The 25041-nt window shown below is 39.9% G+C and overlaps 2 protein-coding genes and 1 long non-coding RNA gene across 5 annotated transcripts in view; 1 reads left to right on the top strand and 2 right to left on the bottom strand.

Moving 5' to 3' along the window:
• Positions 1-209: 209 nt before the first annotated feature.
• On the bottom strand, positions 210-8805 carry fosb (FBJ murine osteosarcoma viral oncogene homolog B). Of its 3 annotated transcripts, XM_034700673.1 has the most exons (6): positions 8492-8805; positions 8042-8229; positions 6108-6491; positions 5600-5707; positions 4810-5163; positions 210-4649 (listed from the first exon to the last, which is right to left on the bottom strand). In XM_034700673.1, the coding sequence occupies exons 1-6, from the start codon at positions 8553-8555 to the stop codon at positions 4584-4586; spliced, it is 1164 nt and encodes a 387-aa protein (XP_034556564.1). In that variant the 5' UTR covers positions 8556-8805; the 3' UTR covers positions 210-4583. The 3 variants fall into 3 exon arrangements, with proteins under 3 accessions (XP_034556564.1, XP_034556562.1, XP_034556563.1); XM_034700671.1 differs by having other exon boundaries at positions 210-5163; XM_034700672.1 differs by having other exon boundaries at positions 210-5163; positions 6138-6491.
• Positions 8806-10438: 1633 nt separating this feature from the next.
• LOC117825056 overlaps positions 10439-25041 on the top strand; it is a 16932-nt gene continuing 2329 nt past the window's right edge. Inside the window, exons 1-2 of the long non-coding RNA XR_004633771.1 lie at positions 10439-10619; positions 24941-25015. This is a non-coding gene — a long non-coding RNA (uncharacterized LOC117825056). The remainder of the gene's footprint in view (positions 10620-24940; positions 25016-25041) is intronic.
• capn12 (calpain 12) overlaps positions 24275-25041 on the bottom strand; it is a 15282-nt gene continuing 14515 nt past the window's right edge. The window contains exon 22 of the mRNA XM_034700670.1: positions 24275-24972. Within this exon, the coding sequence (XP_034556561.1) occupies positions 24946-24972 (27 nt within the window). The 3' untranslated portion in view covers positions 24275-24945. The remainder of the gene's footprint in view (positions 24973-25041) is intronic.

Genomic DNA, 25041 nt, shown 5'->3' with positions numbered 1-25041 from the left:
GAATTTAGAATTAATACAAAATAATCAGCAAAGTGTGAAAACAAATCATAGCAGTGCACAAAAAAGAATAAGGAAAAGTTTTATAGGCCCGGTTTAACTCCCCTTCAGTCACAACTTGAATAACAAAGATGGAAAGTGGAAACATTTTCCGTTTTTAGTGCAAAGCATACACAAGCCACAGTCACATTTAAAATCCAGAGACACGTGTCTATTTATATGTTGTTTATTTATGTATTTCTTCACAAATTGGAAAGAAATGGCATTTGGTCAAACCATCATTATAGGAGACAGCTCACCCAAACTTTGCAGTCTAGAAACCATGAAAAAACAATATAATGTAAACTTTAATATGGTAAAAAAAAATGATGCTGAAATGTGGACACAGAAAAAGCACTGCAAAAGCATTATGACAAATCTTTTATAAACTTTGGTCCCAAAAACAATGAGAATATGGCACATTATGAAAATAAGTAAACAGATCGTGTTAGTACTGTGCAGAAAACTTTGGTAAGTTTATGTGAGGAATTTGCACTAAGATATAGTCAATTGAAATCAGAGCACCATTGTCAGCTGGTAATGTTAATATTGAATTCTGACAGTTTCATCAGACCTTTAACTGATGTAGCCACAAAATGTATCATGAACCCTATTTTGAAGTGTGACAAAATTGTAACCTTTGCCTAAAAAAGTACATTGTTAAATGAATGAAACATAAATAAAGGGATTGATTAGAAAAGAAGCAATGCTTCTTGAAGTGTAGAAACTTTGCAAATGTCTGTGCACATCATCAAAAAGAAAAAAAAATGTAGTTCATCATTTTTTATGCAGATTGTCTTGAAACCTACTTTTACATTATTATAAGGATCAATTTAAATATTGAATCAAAATATAACTAAAGCAATACATCATCTCACTTGACATATAGTAGCAGTCAGTGTAAACACTGCTATGCTACATTATTAAGAGGATAATAAGTATTGCATTTTATGTTAAATCAGTTAATAAATGGAAAATGTAAAAAAAAAAAAAATTAAATCAACATTTACTTCAGCATAGAAAAATAGGGACACTCTTGTTTAGTTAACATCCACATAGCCATTGTGCAGTACAGATAGGTGCAGGCAGTTTCTCTGTATCATAACTGGTAGCTTTATATTTCCCCCTTTCCTGCTGTTTCACCTTTTAAAGCTATTTTTTCATGCAACTTTACAGAAGCAAAATAAATTCAGGCTTATTCCAACTACTTCAACTAAACCCAAGGCAAAGTAACTGTGACAGAATTAATCTGCTGTGAGTTGATCAGGGGCTTAAGTGTGTTGAGTGCAGGTATAGTACAGGGACCACTCTGAGAACTCTTTGTAAACATCTGAAGATGTAACAGGAGATTGACATGAAATTGTGAAACTGCAATGAATTCATTGAGTGATATCTGGGCTCTTGGAGCTTTAGCTGCTGGAAATTCACTGTTCATGGCTTCTATACTGATTAAAACGTCCCAAACAACAGCAATGAGTAACCTTCCAACATACAATGTGAAACTGCCTCGTCATTATAGCATACCATAAGTAGCACCACAAAAACCTATGTACATGAGAACTATTGAATATGTTTTATGCTTATTCTGACACACCAGAACATATTCTCATCACATTTGCATTTTGGAGAGAAATCAAAAGACATCTCCAACATCTGTACAAACACAGTCATCAATTCAACATTTGAAAAATGAGGTCTGCCCTTTTTCTGACCACCAAGAGCCAAATTTGAACAAGAATTTACATGATTAATCTTGCCATTGTTTTGAATAAACATGTTTATTTATTGAAAATAAAGCTTCTTATCCAGCAATACAATCACAATAAATGTTTTATGTCAGTTAGACAACACATTGAATACAAGAATGGATTAACACGATAATGTTAACGTCAAGGCTTAAACTGTGGTCATCCTTCAAACACACATTTCAGTTAGAAATAACAAAGTTATTGAGTGATATGTTTATATTGGACAGAAATGCATACTGGGTATGTAATAATTTGTCCTTAAATGAAACAGTTTAGTCATTATGTTATAGTCTTAACACTTTTAATATGTGTATTGACATTCAATCACACTCGTTTTTTTCCTCATTTTTCATCTGCTAAGGATCAAGTGGCATTAAGGTGTCAGTAGCATTAGGACAGACCTCACAGAGAAAAAACAAACAAACAAAGGCGTTACCACAACCTTCTAACATCATTATCATAAACATACATTGAATGTAACTTGTATAGTGCTTTATATTGTTTATAAAACATAAATACACATTGATAGAGGCAGTGACATCGTGCTTCATTTTGAGGGACAGGGCAGTACTTTAAATGTATTATAGTTTTTTTTGTTCCTTTAGAAAAATATTCATTTTAAAACTAAACCTCAGTAACATCTTATCTTGTTCTTCATTGACAAAAATATCCCATTTAGATCTGCAAACATTCATACTTTACAATCATGGTACATACACTTATATATACATGTTACTTGTATATATGTATATGCATATAGACTTAAGTTTTTTTTTGTAGTGCACAACATGCCTCCAAAGTTGCCAAATGAAAATACAATAAAATAATGAAACGATTGTTACAAGGCAATAATAATAGTAACAGTTATAAGGAAATCTCCCCGTTAAAAAAACAAAACAAACAAAACCAAGATACGGCAACAGTACAAAATGAAAGCAGAGGTCTATGCAAAACAATCAAACACACAAACAAACATAGACATTAAAATATAGAACAATTCTCACTCAAACATACAGGAAAACAAGTTGTACAAATTCACAGGCAAAAGGACGCTCACTCCTCGACATAAGCCCACACGTTCTCCTCTTTTGTTTCCAGGTTTCTCTTTGTGCTCACTCGCCACATCAACCTCAATAAAGAAAGAAATAAACGGGCCAGGTGCCTCAGAGTGGACGCACTCACAATAAATGCACCCCCGCCTCGTCTCCTCGCTGAGAGAACAGGGGAGGTACAGAGACCACTGAGCCCAATGTTTAGAGGTTGTCTGATTCTCTAGAAAACGTCTCTCCTCTAAATAAAGGCATCGGTTCACATCTGATTGATTCTGAGCGAAACACTGAGCTAGTGCGCTGCAACAAAACGTCTGTATCTTCGGTACAGAGACTTCAAAGCAATGTTGTGAATGTGCGCATGTAGGCCCAGGGTGATGAGGCTCTGTGGTATGGAGGTGTTTTTCTGAGGTCACCCTTCCACACAGTTGGCAAGAGCAGGATTTTTTCTCTCTTTCTTTTTTGCTTTGTTTTTAACATTCCGGTCTTTCTTTGTTTTTTAACATTTGGTTTAAAATCGATGGTTTGAATGGGCATCATCCTTTTTTTCCCATCACTTCCCCACTTGAGTCTATCCAACTTAGTTGCGTTTCCTTCTTTCAATTCCTGCTAAATCTCTCTCCGTATTCACTTTCAACCTCACAACAAATGATTTGTCTTATCATTGAAAAATGGCTCAGCAGAAGACAGTGGCACCTGTCTTGCATTTTGCGTTCATTGATTGTGTCTATGTGCGTGTGTGAAGATTTTAGCTGCTGTTCTGCTCAGAGCAATGCACTCCGAAAAAAATGTTCCTCTGAATCGGGGGGGTTGCCTCCATGTCCTTGTATGAGAGGGTGCAAAAGGCCGTGTAAGATGTCTTTCACTCAAGGTCCCAGGGGCTGGAGGGGGTCTTCGGACTCTCAGGGGTCGAGGACTTCAGAGAAAGGGAGAAACAGAGAGACAGAAGAGGAGAAACAGATGGGCAGAGATGGGTCGCACGGCAGGTAGGCAGACGGCAGGAGAAAGTTTTAAAAAACCAGAGAAGAAAGCACAAGATAAAGTGGTGGCTGTGACAATCAGATCCCAAACTTGCCAAGTCCAAGCAGCAGATGAAGAAGCAGAGGGAAGTCGAGCAGATGAAGAGTTAGAGGTGAGCGAGAAATCAGCGTTCTGTTTCCAACAAGAAAAGACCCTGAACAAGGTGTCCTTTGTCCCTATTTCAGCTTTGCACAAATACATTCAGCAAGAGGAAAAAGGAGGAAAATGATGGAAAGAGATGAGAGCAAGAGCACTGGGCAACCGACAGAGGGAACTAGGTTGGGGCACTGGTGCTTGTTGGCATGTAAATGTACTGTACATGTTGAAGATTCCGTATATTAGGTGTGAAATATTTATTCAGAGCACTTATGCTGGCAACTTAGTGACTCAGTCTTATTCACTTCTTTTGTCCAGTTGCAGGTATACTGATAAAAATAAAACAAGCAACTATCTATTGTTTAAGCTGAATGTCAAAGTTAGATCTGTGTTATTCATGTGCAACTTTTTGTATGGCTCTTTATTGGAATGCATTTTAGAATGTGTAAACTTGACTCCAATCAAACAAATGATTGGTTAAAGTTTTTTTTATCAATCTTTGAGGCAGGTACTCTGGGTACTGTGCCATGTACTTGCCTCAGGCTCTACTTCCAGCCAGCATAATATGTGTGCGTGTTGATGTGTGTGCGTGTGTGTCTGTCGGTCAGTCAGAGCGCCAGCAGCGAAGGCGAGTTCAGGGAATCAGATGACTGCTCGCTACTGCTGTTCCGCTGGTTGGCACTGACCCCGCAGGCTCCCTCTGGGTAGGTGAACACAAATGAAGATGTGTATGAGGTGTTGTAGCTGCCAATGGCCGCATCGTCATGGTTACCACCACCACCACCACTGTCGCTGGCCATAAGGCACGGCCCGCCTGGTGCCGGCTCACTTGAGCCATAGAAAGAACTAGAAAACTCTACCTCCTGCATCATCCCTGGCTGAGGCTGAGGCTGCGGCTGGACTTGCTGCTGCGGCTGAACCGGAGGCTGGGACTGTGTTGAGGATGGATGGGCTGTGTAGGCAGGAGGCAGATAGAAAGAGTCCTCCTTCACAGACAAGCCCACAATGGAGACGGGAGGTTGTAAGGTCTGAGGAGCGAGCTGGGGCTGGACCAGAGGAAGCTGCACCGAGCCATGCTGGGTTTGGTCCTGGTAATGGATCTTGCAGCTCGGCTGGTGGGCCACCAAGACAAACTCCAGGCGCTCCTTCTCCTTCTGCAGCTCAGAGATCTCAGCTTCCAGCTCGGCCTTCTCCTCCTCCAGTATGTCTGTCTCCTGTGGGCAGGTACCGAGAATGAAAGAAACAAGGCCATTGGGACGGGACAAAGGTGTATGAAATGGATAGAGGAGGGAATAAGACAAGAAACGGAAAAGAGAGAGAGAGTGTTAGCCACACTAAACCTTTACTTCAAGTGTTTGTGGAGGTGGATGTATTCACCCCAGCAGAAGAAACACTTTCTTACCTGCTGTTGGATATGTAAGGTAGCTTATGTAAAAGCCCATTAATTGGGCCAAAAGTACCATGTGTACAATAGTCTGTCTGAAAGGCAATAATTGTCTTTTCGACCACCAAACACTATGAAAATAATTCCCTCTTTAATAAACACATGCACACATTTGTTAACAGGCTCAGCGATGCTATGAGAGGTAGCGAACAATATGTAATTATGATCATTACTCATTCTGGCTGTTATAACAGGGCCAAGCTCACCGACTGCAGTCTATCTGTGAGTTCTCTTCTGCGATTTCTGCATTTGGCGGCAGCCAGCTTGTTTCTCTCTCTCCGAACACGTCTCTTCTCCTCCTCCTCAGGTGTTAGCTAGGATGCAAAGAAAAAAAATCTGATTCAGAAAACAGTTTTGCATTTAGTTTTGAAAATGTATATTTATTCCCAAGCAGTAGTAGAGGGTACACTAGCTATGGTTTCATATTGCCAGAAAGGTAATTGTTTTGTTTCACTGTGGCAGTGTTTTCTATCTGGCCTGTGTCCTTCCACAAAGCCCCATATATACGCCTGACATTCTTTGCACTGTTTTCCTGTTAAGTAGCTCTTCATTTGTAAGAGGTCATGCAGTTTGTATTTGTGTGCCTAACTGCTTAACAGCACAGTACAAAATACTCGGATGTTATTACTTGGGCCTTATTTTGTAAATGATATAGTGTACCATCACTGCACATGCAAGGGTCAACAAGCAAATCGTTCAAACACACACACTTACAAACACACCAACATCTCCATCGTCACTCACAGACTCTTCCCGTGTACGGCGGTTACGGGTTCTGGATTGGCGGATGGGCCCTGGGGCTGGGCCTGGAGTGTCAGAGCTAGGAGGTGTAAATCCAGACCCTGAAGAATAACTGGGGCCTGGCATGTCATAAGGGTCAACCAGTGACACTGGTTGGGTCATGGTTGTGGTGCCAGTGGACCCACTCTGCCCAGAGGCTTGTGAGGAAATTAGGGTCGGCTGAACCATCCACTGCAAGTCTTGACTGGTGGTGATGGCGGTGACGGTGGGCACGAATGAACCGGGCATTTCCCCTCCAACACTGGCTGCAGGCCCGCTGCCCACAATGCTCAAGCCAGCACCAGCTGACACACACTCCTGAGGAAGAGACAAAAGCAAATATAGTTTTACACACCGTCCAAAGCTCAACCACAGATCAATTGATACATTATACACACAAAGGCAGCATGCCATTCAATTGAAAGAATATATATTGTAGTCATCATGCTAATCTAAGCAGGTTCTGCTGTATCTTTACAACACAGTGCTTTAATGTCCTTTATTCCACTGCAAATGTACTCACTGGATTCAAGTTTTAATCAATTCCATAAGGTCCTATTTTAGATTTTTACAATTCTTTAAATTCTGTATATGACACGAAATCTGTAAAGATGTCAAAGTATGTACAATTCCTCATCAATGTAGAAACCTAAATTCAAGTAAAATAAAGGGCATATGCTATCAACATAATATTAATGTGATCAGGTTATGGCAACGGCTTTGATAAGCAAATAAAGAGTGTTTTCAAGCTGGTTTTTATGCTCAATCAAACCACCTTAAGGAAAAATTCATCATTTATAATAATATTTATCAGTCCGCCAAGAATCAAGTGACATTCTTGTATCCACAGGCTTTTCATTAATGTTTGCTGCTGCAGAGTCAGAACTGTATCTGCTAACTAGAGTATAGGTCAGACAACGCTTATAGAAACTTCAGCTGTAAAGTCTTTCCTTGTTTAACTCCAGACCGGAGGAACAAAGTATTGACTGCCATTAATATTCATATAAAGGGTGTTATGACATTGGGACAGGCGGCTCTTAAAACGGCCTCTTCGACCAATCAGCGTCTCCCCCCTCCTTCTTCCTCCTCCCCCGTCACACCCCCGGTGTTCCCCTTGGCAACGCGACGTAGCACTCCAAAATAGAACAAGCATTTACGTCACGGCGAGGCCTGTGAGAGGAGAACGGAGCGCGTGGAAGGAGAGGGCGGGGCGGGGCTTCTGCGCTTACGTAGGAGAGTTCCAGGACTCTGTCATCCGTTCTGCGGCGTGCTGTAAATGGAGCACGTTGTCAAGGCTTCAGAGCTGCTGCCGGTCTCCACCATAGACTGTCTATTCGACCGGTGATATATTTAAACTGTAAATATTGAACTATTTAAGAACGCGGTGACTAAACAGTTAATTTGCCTCTTACATAAAATAAAATAAAACGTTGAAAGAAGTGCCATTATAAGAAAATAATCCCTCACCTGTCTTTAAATTTAAATATGTAGATTGTATGGAACAACCTTGTTCTTGTCTCTCATATATCCATACCTACCCACGTATGGCCAAATACATCTTCATATAAACCACAAAATAAAAAAGATGCTCTTATGCTCTTCTGTCATCTTCTTTTTATATCACAGCACACGTCATAAACAAATCAAATTAAACTATGAGGAGCAAATATATCGAGCCTTATAAGCCATATGCACAACATGAATAACACATGTCAATGTCAATAGTTTTTTCTATCTGGGATTATTGCATCAATATGTCTTTTTAGCCAATTGACACATACAGTAGAGTTGGCATAGGTTCAACTTTGCACGTGACCCCAAACTGTGACTCCAACATGCACTGTTTGCATTGACAGTCTCAAACTCACCTGCGGAGCACTGGTGGTCGGCGGGCTCCCGAAGGAGTCCACGGAGGAAAGGTACTGTGACTCAATGGATGGAGACGAGCTTCCACGGGATCCGCTATCTGGGTCACCGGGGAACCCTTGGTACATCTCCCCGGAGGGATCGAAAGAGAACGAGACACCTGCAGCTACCAGAGGGGGGGCGATGTCACCTGCAGCGACAGGGCACCGGCACAACCAAGAAGATTACTAAAGAGCAGGTATCATACTGTAAAGAGAGAATGACTGATGTTAAAGGTAAACACAGGCAGTTGTTCTATAGCGGTATCACTCCATTTGGAAGCCTTGTAAACTGCTGCGGTCTGCACAAAGTCAGTATTGAAGGAAACTTAACTGCAGCTGCGTTTGTCACCAAACACCTCGAAGTTTTTTGTAAGAGCAATACACAATGTTCATAAGTAAACCATGACTTACCGATGCTGATCTTGTTGATATTCCCTGGTGAGATGCTCTTGGTCTCTTTCCAAAAAAGTTGCATGAAGAAGCTTAATCCAAAGCCCCGCGTTTAGGGGACGTAAATGTCCAAATTCAGTCCGTCAAGACGTCCGTCCGTTTAGCTGTAAATCCTCGGTTTTCTTCTGCCTGTCAATAATGCGATTATAGATCCATAAAGTCCGTTCACGTTACACCGGTGGACGTTCGCCTGTATTACGGTGCACGGTAGCAGATCTTGTCTTATGAATGAATCCATCCTCCTCGAGTACAACCAAGGCATTTCTACTGTCGAAGTCCCGCCTCGGAGTTCCGATGTGACGTACATGACCATATTTGTGCTTTTGTGCTGTTGTGTTTGGTATCCTTGGTGACGTTGAGGGATTCCCTCTCCCACTGAAATGGACCAGAAGCTCACCTCGCCGGCAGATAATAATAGCTGTTTTTTTTATACTATCATAAGCACGAGATATTTCTCACCGTCTGACAATTTCTGAAAGGAAATTTTAAAACACATTGGGTGATGAAAATGGAAAGTTTCTATTTAGGACAATCTATACAGCTTTCAAGATTGGAACATTTTGGGGTCATGGCCACGTCAAGAGAAATAACATTCCAGTCATGTCTGATGTGTATGTAAGCATTGTGAGACTGTTGTTCCATTCATTTGGCACATGATATCATAAATAATATGCAGGACTCTAAGGTATAAGTTAAATAACATATAGGCTATAGCCACGGTATCTACTTTGAATGTTATAAGATAAGATAAGATATTACTTCATTGATTCCCGGGGGGGGGGGGGGATTCAGTTGTTACAGCAGCCCAGACATAAGTACAATCAAGAAGAAGTTTCAATAAGTAAAATAATATCAAATAAAATAAATTATAATAAAATAAAATAAGAAAAAATAAAAATAGATAAATAAAGCTAAAATATAATTTAGATATATACAATGTTACAATGGAATTCAGATTAAATAGAAGTCATTACAACCAGTATTAAAATGTTTCAGTAGTGACAGGTTGACATTGTGTTATTATGGTTGGTAATGACAAATTAAGCAATAAGTAAAAATAAATATGGGTATGTAATATGACCATGAGTTGTACTTACAATAATAATGTAATATAAAATAATAAATATGGCAAAGATAATTATAATACAGTATATTATGCATTATAATGCCAGCAGCAGTCAAGAGAGTATAGGCTTATAGGCTTAGTAATAGGCTACATGGAAAATATTACCATCCTATATAAAACCTACCACAGCTAATTTAAGCAATACCCTGATATCTAGGTCGCTCCGGGACGGAATCCCGACAGGCATGCAAGGGAAATCCTGCTGTAAAGTTTCTCAGGACACGCCCTCGGGAGTCCTCTGAGCTCAGGAGCTTAACGTGTAATCCGAGGAAAGACTCCTTTTCATCTATGTCTAAACACCCCCCAAAACCTGAAGTTAGACACAGTGCCAAGTATCGATTTCATTGCAGGTTTAGAAAAAATACCTTCAACCTGTACAACACTTTCACAGCACCCAATCACCGTCAGATTTACATATTTATGGATTTTAGTGTGGGCAAGACTGAGCACAAGGAGCAGCAACAGCAGCTTCATTTGGTCTAAATAAGATGGAGCGAAATAAACACAATTTGGTAAACAGCAGTGTACTTCTGTCATGGACAGTGGGCAGCAATGACGGAAATCGGCTCCTGTCATTGCAAACATCACCCTGCCGAGCACAAAGTGATTCATTATCATAGCCTACATGCGAACACCAGTGGGAATGTGGCAGGTGGGAGGCTCGCTTTGCTTTGGGGGGGTTGCTCCACAGGCTAAATACGGGAAGACTTGGTGGCAAATCATGAATGAAATTCAAAAAAAATTCGTTTGTGATGTCAAACAATGTCACGGGGCGGGCATGCTGCTGTGTACAGGACCAATGTGTGAAAAGGCGTGAGCAAAAAGGGAAGAGATGGGGATAACAAATTATTAGTCAGCGCTACAACAACGTCAGAGACGAGGATCCACGGAGGACGTTGTGTCCCATCCGGGCTGCCGTTGCCGGTGCTGTGCTGCCGAGCCGGGATGACTAACTCTGCCGATGTAAGTTGCTCATGATGGGGAATTATTGAGGTGAATGACTGATAACGCAGGTGAACAGCCCACATTCACGGGGAAATGAATGATAATAGCAGGACTTCATAGGATGAGGGAAATAAATCTCTGCTGAGTCAGTGAGTTCTTTTAAATCCCTTCTTATAACATACTTGTATCGCAGAGCCTTCCCGGATTTTATCTGAATTTTATTTGACTTTATTTCATTTTAACCGTCTTAAGAAATATATTTTAAAATAATTGTATTCCTTTAGAGTTCTTTTAGGGGATTTTTATGACTTAAAATAGCCTATGTTTTGTTTCTTTATCTTGACTGGTGTGTTTCTATGATCTGCCTGTTTTATTTTGCTGCACTTTGTAACTTGGCTTTTGAAAAGTGCTCTACAAATAAAATTCTTATAATTTATTTTTTATTATTATAAAGAAATCACAGGGTGATGACTGATAAATAGTTAGCTTTCCGCTATGACAACTTAAATTCACAGACAAACTCTATAATTTCATAATGTATTATTTATCGTTCTCAATGTTGTTCAGTGTATCACAAATAAACAGTAGCTATTATCAGGTAAAAAGGAGATATAAAGGCTATAACAAGCTGCCGGGACCATGTGGTCTGCTCTGCTACATGTGTGTAGCGTTCTGTAGCCATGGATACGCCGTTGCCTCTGACGCAAGCACGTATAAATTTGGTCTTTTTTGTTATGCCGCCTAGCAACCGGTTTCCGTGGTTACACGCTCTGAGTGACAGACAGCAGCAGTACACACTTCCGGATTCTTTCTGTGAAAGGAACAGCAACACATCTGAGTCTGTGATCTGAGTGAACTACAGCTGTTTACTTTGTCCTCTCACCGTCAGCGCCTATTGTATGTGTAGTTATAACGTCAGGCGGTCGCAGGGAAAGATAAGTTGACATTGTTAATGTTTGCTGACTGCGTGTTTGTCTCGTGTGGTAGCTTATACTCGAAGCATGTAACAAGTGAAGATTAGCAATGCTCTAATTTTTGTTTTAAGTTGTTTGACTTTGTTTAGTTACTGCTGAGTGCGAAGGTAAAACGAGGATTCAAGGAGATACTAAGCATTTTGAGATACTTAGGATTGTCTTTCTAATGTAAAGAACAGCTTCAAAGCTTATCAGCGCGATTTTATGTAATCTCTAAACACGTTTTCTCCAGCAAAAGGAGCTCTTTTGATGATCCTGTATTGAACCAAATCAGCTGATTCTCTCTGCTCTCTATTCATTGAACTGGATCCAATCTAATCGACTGTATCTCTTCAGGATTATCCACTGAACTCTGGTTTAGGCTAATTCTAATTTATTTCATGTCTTTAAAAGTACTTCTTTACCTTTCTTTGTATAGATAGTATTTTTATTTGTATTTAGAATTTTGGGATTTGTGTTTAGGTTTATATATTTATTGCCCTTACTATCTTGTTGTGCCCTTACTGTCTTGTTGTTAAGTACCAGTGTGCCATTCACCACGTCAAATTCCTTGTGTGTGCGAGCTCACTTGGCAATAAAGCTGTCTTGAATCTTGAATCATGAATCTTGAACATCCAAAGTGTTTCAGGGCAGCCCACAGCTGTAAAAAAAACTATATTGGTTAGGCTTTATAAATATATGAATATATAAATATAAATATCCATGTTTCTCAATAAGACAATGCACTGAAAAGTTTTAGTGGGGTATTAATAGTTTGACAGTAAAGTAGGCTAAATGCTGTCCAGGTTTGTTGAAAGTGTATACAAGTTGAATTTATGGCTATGACAACATTTCATCATACAGAATTGTTTTAAAAAAAAGTCATAGTTCAATAAGCTTTATGTCTCTCACTAGTTTATACCTAAATCACTGCATCACTCAATGCTACATTCAGAGAGAGGCATATATTATGAGTACAAATGAGACAGCAATCCTCTCTCTTAGCTATTATGTTTCCCAAAGTTTGTTTGTTTACAACTTGTGGTGGTCTAGACTCCAGTCATGCAAGTTAAAAAAAGTAGACCCAGAGTTTTATGCCCCTCATGTGCTTTGTTTTGCTTGCCCCCGTCTCTTGGTGTATTTTCGGGAAGCCACTAACTTGCGCTGTGCTCATGAAGCCAGCCCCTATTTCCTTCTGGAAGGCGGGCCGTGTTTGCCTGATCCTCCTGCCCAAAATATTGTTACCAGGCAACGACTAGGCCTGTCCCACTTCAGAGTGGTTTTGTTTACACCCCTTCTGGCTCCTTATCCCAACAACATTGCATAACTCTCACAGGCTTTTCCCTTCTCGCTGAGAGAAATTTGATCTTCTTTCTCTCTTCAGCCAACCAAAATGTCTCATGCCCTCATACCATAGCTTTGCTCTCAGCTGCTCAGCGATTCCCCCAGCCTTTGTCTGCAACTTGACGAAACAAAAACTGAAACTGAGGTTAAGACTGTATATAAAAAAGTAATGCTTGTGTTGACTTTCAGTTCAGCCTTTGGCTAAAGATTCCTGCAGCTTATTGTTACATGATCCGTCAGGTGGGGGTTCAGGTCTTCCCCGTATCAGTTTAATAACATCTATTCTTGTCTAAATCCATTAATTCTTTGTTGGCAGAGACGAAGGACTTCCTGCACGCCTCTGTAAACATTGCTTTTGTATATTCCATTTACTGAAATACTCCAGTCTAAACTAAAGGAGGAGAGCCCTGTATTCAGTCATTGCAGTGTGAACCACAAGCTTTTGAACCTGGGACTTCCTGTACTTTTGTTTTTGCAAGCAGTGTGCTATTTTCACTAGTCATTTGAAACTTAAATATTATTGGATTTCTAATCCTTATTGCAATCCAATTTTTAGAGACATAGAGGGGACTTTGATTTAATGCTATGATCTATACATCTGCTTGATTCCTCCTTCATAGAAACAGCCCTCCAGTTTTAGGATTACTGTTTTAGCTGTCACAGGCTGTGGGTTTGAATTGAATTCTGTTATTTTGGTGTTGCTCAGGCTACTCTGTACCACCCTGTGTGTTTGGCTCTTATGATTCCCTGGATTTACTCTAAGTGATAGCTTTATAACATAAATTCATGCTCTTGCTGCCTTTGTCTCTTTTGTCTTACGAGCGTTAAGTGCAAGCCCTTTCATTTGAGGCAGAGTGCAGTTTCTGAGCTGACTCGGTTGTTTTGTAGTGGTGCCACAGAGCAGGAGTGGAGCTGGGAGACCGTCTTCCTTGTTTATGTTAGAACCAAATAACAAACAAACTGCCTCGATACGAGCGTGCACCTTCTCCTGGTTTCTCAAAGTGTTTTTCAGACAGACAGAGCAGAAGTATTTAAACACTGGGCAGGACACAAAGAAAGAAATGCTCCACAGAATACTTTCACAATAAGTTATTTGTGAAGCATCCAGACCACATGCCCACATTAACCTCCTTACTTCTAGGCATGCATATCCTCAAGAATAAGCTCTCCCTACAAAGCAACCACATTTTGATTATTTACCTTAAATTAAACACGAGAGTCTCACTGACATCAAGAAAAACATGAGAACTGTAAGATTTCAGTCAAAGAAGAAGTCTGAAAGAGTTTGAAAGTTTTAGCAGAACTTTGCCTTTTCTATCCATTAGCTAGAGTTTCCTCATTTACTTAGCAAAACCTTTGCTTGACTTTCTGCTGGGAATGCAGACACAGCTTCTGCTTCAGTTTGACAAAGAGCTGATGCACTGGAGCAAAAGCCCTTGTCAATACAGGCTTCCCATGACCACACAGGCACTTGAAACCACAAGACTTGTGTCGTCTGAAAGGCAAAATTCTCGTGACCTTTTCTGTGTGAAGAGCGGGTTACATTATTTGCTCTTGTGACTTTCCAGTTTTTCTTGCTTCAGCACACAGCTCCCTCGTTGCTGACTTTTGCCCTGTTTATGTTAATGTACTTGTGTTTATATGGAGTAATCCTCGTGGCTCTCCAGTTAAAAAATGAGCTTGCGTGTTTACAGGAACCCACACAGCGAACACGCTAAGCGATAATTTACAGTGATCTGTGGCGAGGATAAAACATTCATTTGTGCATGCGTCATTGGCATGATTAGGGGCTCTTTAAGACAAAAATGTACTAACGTCACTTTATTTGGGATAGCAATCAGACCTTTACTCTCATTTCTACCAGGTGAGAGAGGCTATGGTTGACCATGGCATGCCTGAGTTGTTGTAAAAAGACCCCTGACTGACTGTACTTCATGGTGAGGCAAAAATGAAAAGGGTGCATGACAGCTTTGTGTGAGAGATTGGAAAAAAGACTAAATGATGTATTGTTTGTTTGATATCATCCTTAACCAGCCTGGTTTTGCAACTACAAGAAGGATCATCAACTTTGAGTGTCTGTGCTTTAATATGCGGTGAGTGAGATCATTACTTAAACTGGCAATGCCTTTAAATAACCATCTTTCCAATTGTTCAGCGTCAGAACCATTGTGGGGTTCCTTTTTTTGCATAAGTGCAGTCATAAACGTCAGCATTGAGGTTCAGAAAGCGGAGCGGATGGCTCTATTGTATCATGCACTGCATGGGAGTCGGATGCCTAAAGTTAAATGCAATCAGTGGGCTTCAGTATTCCACAGCTCTCTGTGACTCAGACTCAAGCAGCGCGTCAATCCTAGCCTACTTTCAACAGGCTCGCTGCCAGTCAGAGAGGCAGAGAGCCAGAGAGAGGGAGGGAAGAGAGCATGAGGGTGAGAGAGAGAGGATGAGATCAGAGAGGGGAAAGTAGCTTAGTATATTTAGTTAAATACTGTTGTTAAACACAGGGTTGAAGCACTGACTTGAGAGTTTTGTAATTTAAGGCATTTATACATAGAATTACCTGCATTTCCTCGTTCAGAGAAGATATGTTGACTCATTATAGCAGGGAGAGCTTAAGTGTTTCACAGGGCAGTCCTCCCAAAAGTCAAAAATGTGAATCATCAGTCTAGAAGACCTCAAGTTTATCCTCCTAAAGTCGGCACTTACATTTTTGCTGTGTCATTGCACACGGAGCAATGCGAAGTACTCACATTGCAGGCAGCAAACTTTACACACACTGAGTCTCAAAATGGCCCTTCAGTAGTCTTTGTTCAGCAGGAGTCAAAGTATCTGCAGAGGTTTTCTTTGGCAGCCGCAGTATGTCAGGAGTGGCAGCAAGATTGGCTGTTGCTAGCTTGTGTCTTGGTGCTCTGCTTGTTTTGGGGGTCATGATTCCTTCAGTGTTCACTGGTAAATTAGAGAACTGGTAAAAAAAAACACCCTTAAATAGTGATAGATCCATGTTGAATGAGTCTGTGGCTTTGTACTGCTCTTCTGTTGGACTTTAGTGAGCTGCAGCTAACTTTAAATCCTTCTTATTATATGATTTGGAAAATAACCAATATGACTCAACTTGAAGCCAGGATTTATGACAGGATTTTTAAAGGCATGTTTTAACAACCAGCCAACATTAATTACAGACCTGAAAAAGTGGTAAATGCATATAAAACATGGGACTTGTGTTGGCTAATATAGATTTGACTTGGTACCAAAAATGAAATAAAAGGAAATACATTTCAAATCCACACAAGGTGCTTGTGCTCTAATGGAAGGATGAGTGCTTAGTGAAGAAACTCATTCCATTAAGCCCTCACCAACATTTATGCTCTACCAATAAGTTACATAACCTACCATATGGCCTCAAATGTTCCCCAAGCATGAGAATAGATGGGCAGCAAGAGCTAGCACATTACCCGGGTTATCAAGGAGGCACCTCCCTTCACTGGCGTTTTGTGGAGTTTGGCCGACAATACCTCAGGGAGGCTCAACAGTTATCTTCAGCGTCACGAAACCACCTGCCTCCATGCAAGCTCTCACCTCCCGCCTGATCCACACACAAAGAAAAAGAAGAAAAGAGAAAAATCAGATATGAAAGTATTTAGAGAAATGTTAGAAAATGGACAGGGAATGCAGAGCCAGGGCAAGATGCCTGTTTGGGCGAGAGCTCTGCTGGATTAGTCTGTATTCATCTACCCCCCCATACTCCCCCATGGGAGGAGAAAAGAGAGAGAGAAAAGGAGATGAACAGTTAAAGCTCCATGTTGAATAGCTAAATCTGTTTAGAATTCTGAATCTGCTAAAGTTTCCACGTAAGCAGTCTGACAGTGAGCCAGCATGCTCAATACCAGCATCCTAAATCTAAAGCAGCAAATTGAATTAAGCATTTTTTTAAATTAGTCATACTCTGTTTGTCAGCAGGATTACAGAAAAATTAAAGGCACAATTTTCATAAAATGGTGTGGTATGAACAAAGTAAGCGCACACTTCTTCTATGGGGCCATTCTTTTGCAACCAGTGCAGGATGTGGTTTGGCATTGTCTTGCAGAAATGTGCAAGGTCTTAATAAGGCATTGTCTGGATGGCAGGATATGTTGCTACAAAAGCTGCATTGTTAAGCATTAATGGTGCCTTCCCAGTAGTGTATGCATCCCCATACCATCACATTTGCTGGCTTTTGAGCTCTGCACTGAAAACAAGCCAGAAGGTCCCTCTTCTATTTAGAGCAGAGGATGTTGCATCAATGATTTCCAAAAAGAAGTATTTTGATTTATCAGACCACAGGACAGTTTTCACTTCAACCCAGTCCATGTTAAATGGATTCAGGTCCAGAGAAGTCACTAACATTTCTGCATCACATTTATTTCTGGTAGTAAAAAAGACATTTATGGATGCAGTGATGAACTGTGTTCACAGACAATCGTTTTTTTAAATTATTTTAAGCCCATACAGTGATTTCCAGTACTGAGTCATGTCTCTTTTTAATGCAGTGCCCCCTGAGGGCCTGAAGATCACAGACATCCAGAATAGTTTTTTGGCCTTTGTGCCTTTTGTAGAGATTTCTCCAGATTCTCCGAATCATTTCATGGTATTTTGTACTGTGGAAGATGAAATCCCCAAATTCCCTGCAATTTTATACAGAAGAACATTATTCTGAAATTGTTGAACTATTTGCTCACAGACTCTCACAGAACGGTGAACCTTTTCCTTTCTGACACTCCAGAGAGACTCAGCCTCTCTGGAGTACCCTTGTTAAACCCAGTCATGTTATTAACCTGTCATATATTAGCCTACTTATTGAGAAGATTTTCCTTCAGGTGTTTTTAGCATTACATGATTTTTTCAGTGTTTTGTTGTCCCTGTCACAACTTTCTTTAAAATGTTTCTGGCATCAAATTTAAAACAGGTACATAAAAGAAACTTTGCAAAATATCAGCGTTTAAATCAGGGGTGTCAAACTCATTTCTGTTCAGGGGCCATAAACAGCCCGAGTTGGTCTCAAGTGGTCCGGACCATAATAACCCTGTAGACAAAGAAAACTCCAAATTTTCCCCTTTGTTTTAGCACAAAAAAGTACAATTACATTCTGAAAATTTTCACATTTAATGAACTATCTTTTCACAAAAGATACTTCTTTTTTTTTGCAATGAAGAGTCTCATAGTCGGGCTGAATATGATATTCTTTAGGGACTGAAACCTGTTGCGAACACACCAAGCACACAGGTTTCCCAGTTACCTGACACAGCAGTGCTAGTGTTAGTAGTGAAGGAGAGCACCTATAACGCACCCACATGTATGGTAAGCACATGCACGATATGAGTCTCCATTCGAAAACAGTGGATCCACTGCTTCTACATATGACATGAAAAAGTAATTCTGTCACTTTTTGCTATTTTTGTTCTATAGACTAGATTTAAGAAGTGCTTAACATAGGGTTTAAAGGGCTGATTTGCAGCTTTAGCTTGATGTAGTATGTAGAAACCGTGCTTGTTCTTCTGTTTTTGCCCCTTCAGGGTAAAATGCTGACAGTTCCTGCACAGTTAATCAAATACAGATGCAGTGGTGAGAAAAGTATTTAAGGCTTCTTCGAGGAGTTCATAAAATAGACCAAAACGAATACAGATGCCTCTCTACATATAAATATATAAGAAATGTTTGACACTTCTGTACACTGAAGGGTAAAGAATGACTAGAGCTGCAGTAACTAATGCAGTGCTTGATACGTCTGAACAGTGAAAACTAGCTAACTACTGCATACAGCCGTAATGTGAAATATTGTATGAAATACAGTGCAGTTTATTAGATGTGACATCACCAGGACCACAGGGATGTAAGAGTTGTTTCCTTTCTTATGTGAAAGAAGGACTTATTATTTTTCATAATGCAGGGAAAGCTGAGCTTTATTTATTTACGGAGATTTAGATTCCTTCCACCTGGATAAGGAGAGAGGAAGCCAACTTCATTATTCCCCCTACTCGTTCTCTGTCGATTTTCATCCAGAAGGCTTTGTTTCAACCTTTCTTCCTCAGCTCACACACTAACCCCCCCACCCCTCCCCACTTCTTCTATCTCCCTTACATAAGGACTGCCCTATTTTTTCAGGGACCAGTAAGAGGTAGGAATAAAGGGAGTGAGTGGGTGAGGAAGAGGTACTGGTAGAGGGAGAAATCCAATGAAGAGAGAGAGGGAGAAAAGATATGGGGGTAGACTGTGTGTGTATAGTGAGCACGTCAGGGAAACACAAACCAGCATGTGTCCTCGTCATCCCCCTCACCTTACTGGCCTTGTGTGCCCACACACTGCTCCCCCACTCTCCTCACCCTCTACTCTTCACCCTCTCCTTTTGTCTTGTGCTACTCATTTCATCCTCCTGCTCCTCTCTGCATCCTTTATGCACACTTATTTTACAGACTATCTATCTATCTATCTATCTATCTATCTATCTATCTATCTATCTATCTATCTATCTATCTATCTATCTATCTATCTATCTATCTATCTATCTATCTATCTATCTATCTATCTATCTATCTATCTATCTATCTATCTATCTATCTATCTATCTATCTATCTATAAGAGAACTAAACACACCATTCAAGCATTATATGGTGATATTTTTATGAAAATTACTAATTGTAATTTAGCAAAAGTGAATTTTGTTCTTGAGACCTTAAAGTTTTTGTACTTTAAGCATGATTTAACTTAATATTTTTGTTTAATTTAAGAAAAAAAATACATGCATGACCGTGTGTCATTTCACACTGAAAGCTATGGAGGCCCTGAAGGTCAACTGGCCCGGAAATATCATGATAGCGTAAAACATATTCCAGAATGCCAAATGTATTTCCATTGTAAGTTCAAAAATACTTCTTCAAACCCTTTTAACAAAAAATAAGAATTATTTATTTAAACACAAAACTATTTCACAAAACAATATAATATAATATTTCATGACATGTGAAACATTTTACAAAAAGAAATAAAAACACGCTTGACCAAATGTGAAAATATTTAATGAAATGTTAAAAATTTCTCAAAGGGTAAATGTATTTCTTTAATGTAAAACCATTTCACAAAGCTTAGAAATATTCCATGAAAATGAATGAAAATTTCAAAAAAGCCTAAATATGTATTTTTTAAAGTATAAACTTAACATACCGAGAACATTTTTTACATTCCACAAAATATTTCCAGGGTGGGTGAATTTTTTAATTTTTTTTTGCCATAAAAAATATTTTTAACATTTTCTATCTGCATATGGTAAAGTATTTTTGTGTTTGGGGAATTGTTTTTCTGTGGTCATGACATGTTTGCGGTTGACTTTTAGGGCCTCTGTAGAAAACTTCCCATACCACTGAAAGTACATGACCACTTTTTTATATCCCATTTGCTGCCCTCATAGTCATTGTATTAATAGTAATCTAAAAATAAGACACTATTGTGTCCGTGTCATGAAATGTGTAGACGGTGGAATTATTTATAACACCACTGTTGAAACACTTCACTGACTTGTTATAAAAAAACATGGATTCTATCTCTCGAAGGAAGTTCAATACTAATGTAAACTTTCTGAACCTTCTGTTCTCATACAGCCAGGCTTACAGTCAACCTTTGTAACATTAGCCCAAAAAGCACTGAAGACTTTACCTCTGAAAGCCCCAATGAGCACAGACATGACAGCAGTTTGATGTTCTGAAAGATTGACTGTCAGGAAACTGGGTTAAAAGAAAAGATGTTTGCCCTGATGACAGGCAGAGTCTTAAAAGATGACACACACTTCTGAGTTAGAGTTATACGAAAACATCACACTTCACGTACTCTTCTAAAATAGTGCCTATGACACATTTTTCAGTTTTATAAAACAATATTAAATCAAACTGAATGAAATCTGACAGACATTCAAAATGTTTCAATCAACTTTAAACATACAGTCAGATCTTGTCTGATCAGCAATGATCAACCTGTGATGACCCAAAGTTAGAATTATCATTATGCTTTGATATTTTCATTGAGCACAGGTTTGTGAAGTGGACGGTTTTAAATACAAATATTTCATCTTTACTTACACAACCTCTTTATTTACTCCTCCATTGTCATATCCCTAAAATCCTCTCACATCTTTACATTTTTTAGATGTTTTATTTGCTAATTCAACATCTGGCTGTTACAATTGACCTTCAGGATAGCACTCACACATTCGTATAGATGTAGATCAAGGTGTATTGTTTCTGAACAAGAGATGGACTAGAAAAACTTGCTCACCATCCTGATTTAAAGTACTCAGTTTCTGTCCATCTAAGTTGATTTCTGTCTTAAAGTTGGACTCTCAGAGAGAAAGAATAGATTCAGTGCGATGTTACATTACAGTCATTGGCTTTAAAACACCTGGGGCCTCATGTACAAAGGGTGCGTACGCTCAAAAACGTGGCGTACGCTCTTTTTCACGGCAAAGTTCAGATGTATCAAGACTGAAATGACTGTGCAGATGTGCTGTGCCTCACGCAAACTTCATGGCTGGCGAATGCACGTGTCTACAGCTGTTGATCCTTGTGCACAGATGTATCAATCTGGATATTTTTGTGCGCACAATGTTTTCTGTAATTGGGCGTACGCCATGTTTCAGTAAATCCACCCAAGTCAAGTACGTGAGGCCCCTGGTGATCACCGCCTGTTTCAAACTGGCATTTATGGAATAAGCAACAACAGGAAGAGGAACACAGAGCAGATTGGGTATGTCAATCCTGCTCTTTGCATCTCACATTATCAACCTTCACGACTTGTAAATAAACACGCAGGATAAATACACCCTTACATCCCAGGCGGACACACGCTCGCATCTTTAAATACCCAGCTCTGACGACTGAGATTGCACTGCTCATCAAATTTCTGCGTGAGCGAGCCCAGGCTAAATTTGCAGCCAGGGAGCCAACTTACGCAATCCTCCCTGGTCTCCCTTACTGTCTATACAACGGCTCAAAAAATCTCAGTTCTCAAAGCATCCCAGCCCTCCCACACTACACACTACAACTCCGCCACTATTCCTGTTCCCGGCCCCCGCCGCTGTGGCACGAAAATACCGGCACCTCCAAGAACAGACGCCAAGCCTGTCAGAGCATCATCTCATCCCACAGGACAGCTGGGGAGGGGAGGGGGATTGAGGAGGGAGGATGAAGAGCAGGTGGAGGGATGAGAACAGCCGCTGTCGAGAGAAAAGAATCAACAGAGACAGAAAAGATAAAATAAATAGACTCTGTGAAGGAGGGTACAGTTTACAGTGGGATCCTCTAGATCCACCTCAAACTGTTTCCCTCTCCTCTGATGTAAGGGAGCTCCTCTGTGGATGAGTGTGTTGTTATATTACAATAGTTATGAGGACCATATGAGGAGGTAACGGCCATAGCACTATTCAAAGCAGCCACCCTTAGCCATCGCCTCGGATGCACATATGATCATAAGTGGCCAGAATCTCTTCTTTCTGCCACTTGATCTGTTGTATTTATCAATATGATGCTCAACATGTCAGTAGTTATTTGATTTAAATAAAGTAGATACAGTTTGAAAGAGAATGGTAAACTCTCTGGCAGTCCTTACATTTTTTGTTTTTGTTTGAAGTGAAATATCTGAAGAACTGTCTTACGGATTGGCTCAGAATTTGCTACACACTCTTTTGCCGACTTCTGAAGGAAATGTAATAACTCAAATCGTAACTGTTCTGAAAGAAACAGATCAAGGTCCAGTATTCTGCATTATATAGTTTTTTTTTGTTCCTTTTTTCGTCTTTTATTTCTTTTTCCCCCCTTCTTCTTCTGTGCTTCACTTTGTATGAGTACATAAAAACACCTGGCTGCAGTGGTGATGAATAAGGTGTAACCTTTGGGTGAAGACTGATGAAAGGGTGAGCATTTTGATTTTAATATTTGAAAAGAATGTAAATCTTTTTCTAGGTTTGTTTTAAAATCTGACATTTAAGGAAACTCCCCCTTGCAAGGAATTATACACACATTTAATCATTTAATATCTTTTTATAACAATAAATCACAAACTATTGTTTTTGATCCTTTTTTCTGCTCTATTCCTTTACTCATCATTTGTGTCCTGAGTTCATTCAGCAGGTCAAATTTTGTGATAAGTTTTAAATTAAATTGCAAAAATTTTAACATACCCATCAGTCCTTGTAGCCCCTTGATCTCACTTCAAAGTTAGCAGAAGTACTAATGTTAACCGGCATTTTGGGATGTGGAACAAAATAAAAAAATCAAACGTGTAACATCCACGTGTTGTGAGCATGTCAGAATAGTTTCACACTGATGCGCCTAATTAAAACTTACAAAACTGCAAGCATGGCTGTTTCTTTTCTTGGATGATAAAGGGCCAGTGACTACAGTAGAGGGATGTAGATGCTGATTTTTACAAGCTACAGATGTCACATTGTCTGACCCCCTGCTGAGGTAACTCAGAAACAAGACGTAGCACAATTTGGCAAATTAAAAATATTTGAAAGATAGAATTATTAAAAAGAGCCGATGGAGAGGCCAGACACTGAGATGAATAAACGTCCTTGCTCCCCTCTCTCTGCCTCTTCTCTCCATCACAATGCAGATGGACGGTTGCCGAGGACAACCTGTGTGTACTCACCTAACTATGAACAGGAAACGGTGTGTGTGTGTGAGCATAGGTGCTATTATTAGCAGCGTGTGTAGAAAGGACATTTGCTCACCCTGCTGATGTGTGAGTGAGTGCAAGGATACCTGTGTATGTATGTGTGTGCAGGACAAGCCAGTGTGTAACAGGGAGGGAGAGGAGGGGGAGGAGGAGGAGGAGGAGGAGGAGGAGGAGGAGGAGGAGGAGGAGGAGGAGGAGGAGGAGGATGTAGATTTTGAGACTCAGACAGTTACTAGAGAGAAGAGGAGGGAGATAGGGATGGGGGGGAGAGAGAGAGAGAGAGAGAGAGAGAGAGAGAGAGAGAGAGAGAGAGGGAACGTAGTTGAGGTGGGGGCGAGTGTGTGTTGACGCTGTACGTGGCGTCAGTGCGATAAGAATAGAGATGGTGCGTGTAGCGCTGCTGAGACATCACCCTCACACCCTCAGTGGGGCAGGCAGCAGTCACTCTGACTGTGTGTGTGTGTGTGTGCAGATATTACCCAGGGTAAGCTCATGTGTGCATAGATGACTAAAGTGTTGGGGATGCAGAGATTTTTTTTCTCAGTTGTGTAATGACAGTTATGTGTACTGGTCCATTCATGAACATTGCCGGATTTTTAAAGAGAAACTTGAGGAAATGTCATGAAAAAAAGTATCAAATGTAGACAAGGGTAATGTGGACACATATTAATTCACACCAGTAACAAGGAAATCAATTTAATTACAATGTGGAGGAATGAAAACGGTGTTACATACCATTAAAAGGATGTTGCTACAAGTATGATTGCATTTTTTTGTGTGTATATGTGACAATGTAGTTTCCCTTCTACTTGAGTACTATTATTACATCCACTGCTGTATTGAATTGTTCTTTTAACTGTTTAAATCTATTTAAATTCAATATTCTAACATCTGACCGGTTTAGTTTGCATCCTGTGTCTTTAAACTTCTTGTCCTGTTTTGTCATTCTGTCTTTGATGTATTTTTAGGAAGGCTTTTTAAGACTTTGGCCATCGACTACAGTGAGATAGATTTTTGGCTAATACTGACATTTTTTGCATGTTCATTTATTATTTTTTTTTACTATCCTTTCTAAAATTAACCAAACCACACTGTATGTAAAGCACAGAGAGGGCTTTAAATTGCGTATAACTACGATTAAACCATAGATATACTGTATGTAGTTACAGCCAGAACTGTGGGTTAATAGCAGAGCAAACCCACAGCTGTTACTTAAAATAAGGCACACATGGAAGAACTGGATTAAAATATGTATAAAATGTATGATTATATATATTGTTTATGCTTTAGAAAAGACAGCAGACTGTAGATCAGCTGGGTTTAACTCAAAGTCCCTTTTCATTAAGCATCCTCACAACACCAGGAACTGAAGCAGCCACTGTGGGGGGACAGGAGAGTGAGAAAAACAAGTCCACATCCAGGTCAGTAGGGGCATATAAGGTATATT

Source organism: Notolabrus celidotus, chromosome 14 (genome assembly GCF_009762535.1).
Source record: "Notolabrus celidotus isolate fNotCel1 chromosome 14, fNotCel1.pri, whole genome shotgun sequence".
Classification (NCBI taxonomy): Eukaryota; Metazoa; Chordata; class Actinopteri; order Labriformes; family Labridae; genus Notolabrus; species Notolabrus celidotus.
The sequence above is the reverse complement of the archived record's forward strand: the minus strand, read 5'-3'. Positions and strand labels throughout refer to the sequence as shown.

Excerpts from the sequence above, each read along its gene's own strand:
- fosb (XM_034700671.1), bottom strand. The coding sequence starts at position 8,555 with ATGCAACTTTTTTGGAAAGAGACCAAGAGCATCTCACCAGGGAATATC. Across the intron at positions 8,230-8,491 it reads TATCAACAAGATCAGCATCG|GTGACATCGCCCCCCCTCTG; the intron begins GTAAGTCATGGT and ends CTGTCGCTGCAG. Across the intron at positions 6,492-8,041 it reads CGACCACCAGTGCTCCGCAG|GAGTGTGTGTCAGCTGGTGC; the intron begins GTGAGTTTGAGA and ends TCTCTTCCTCAG.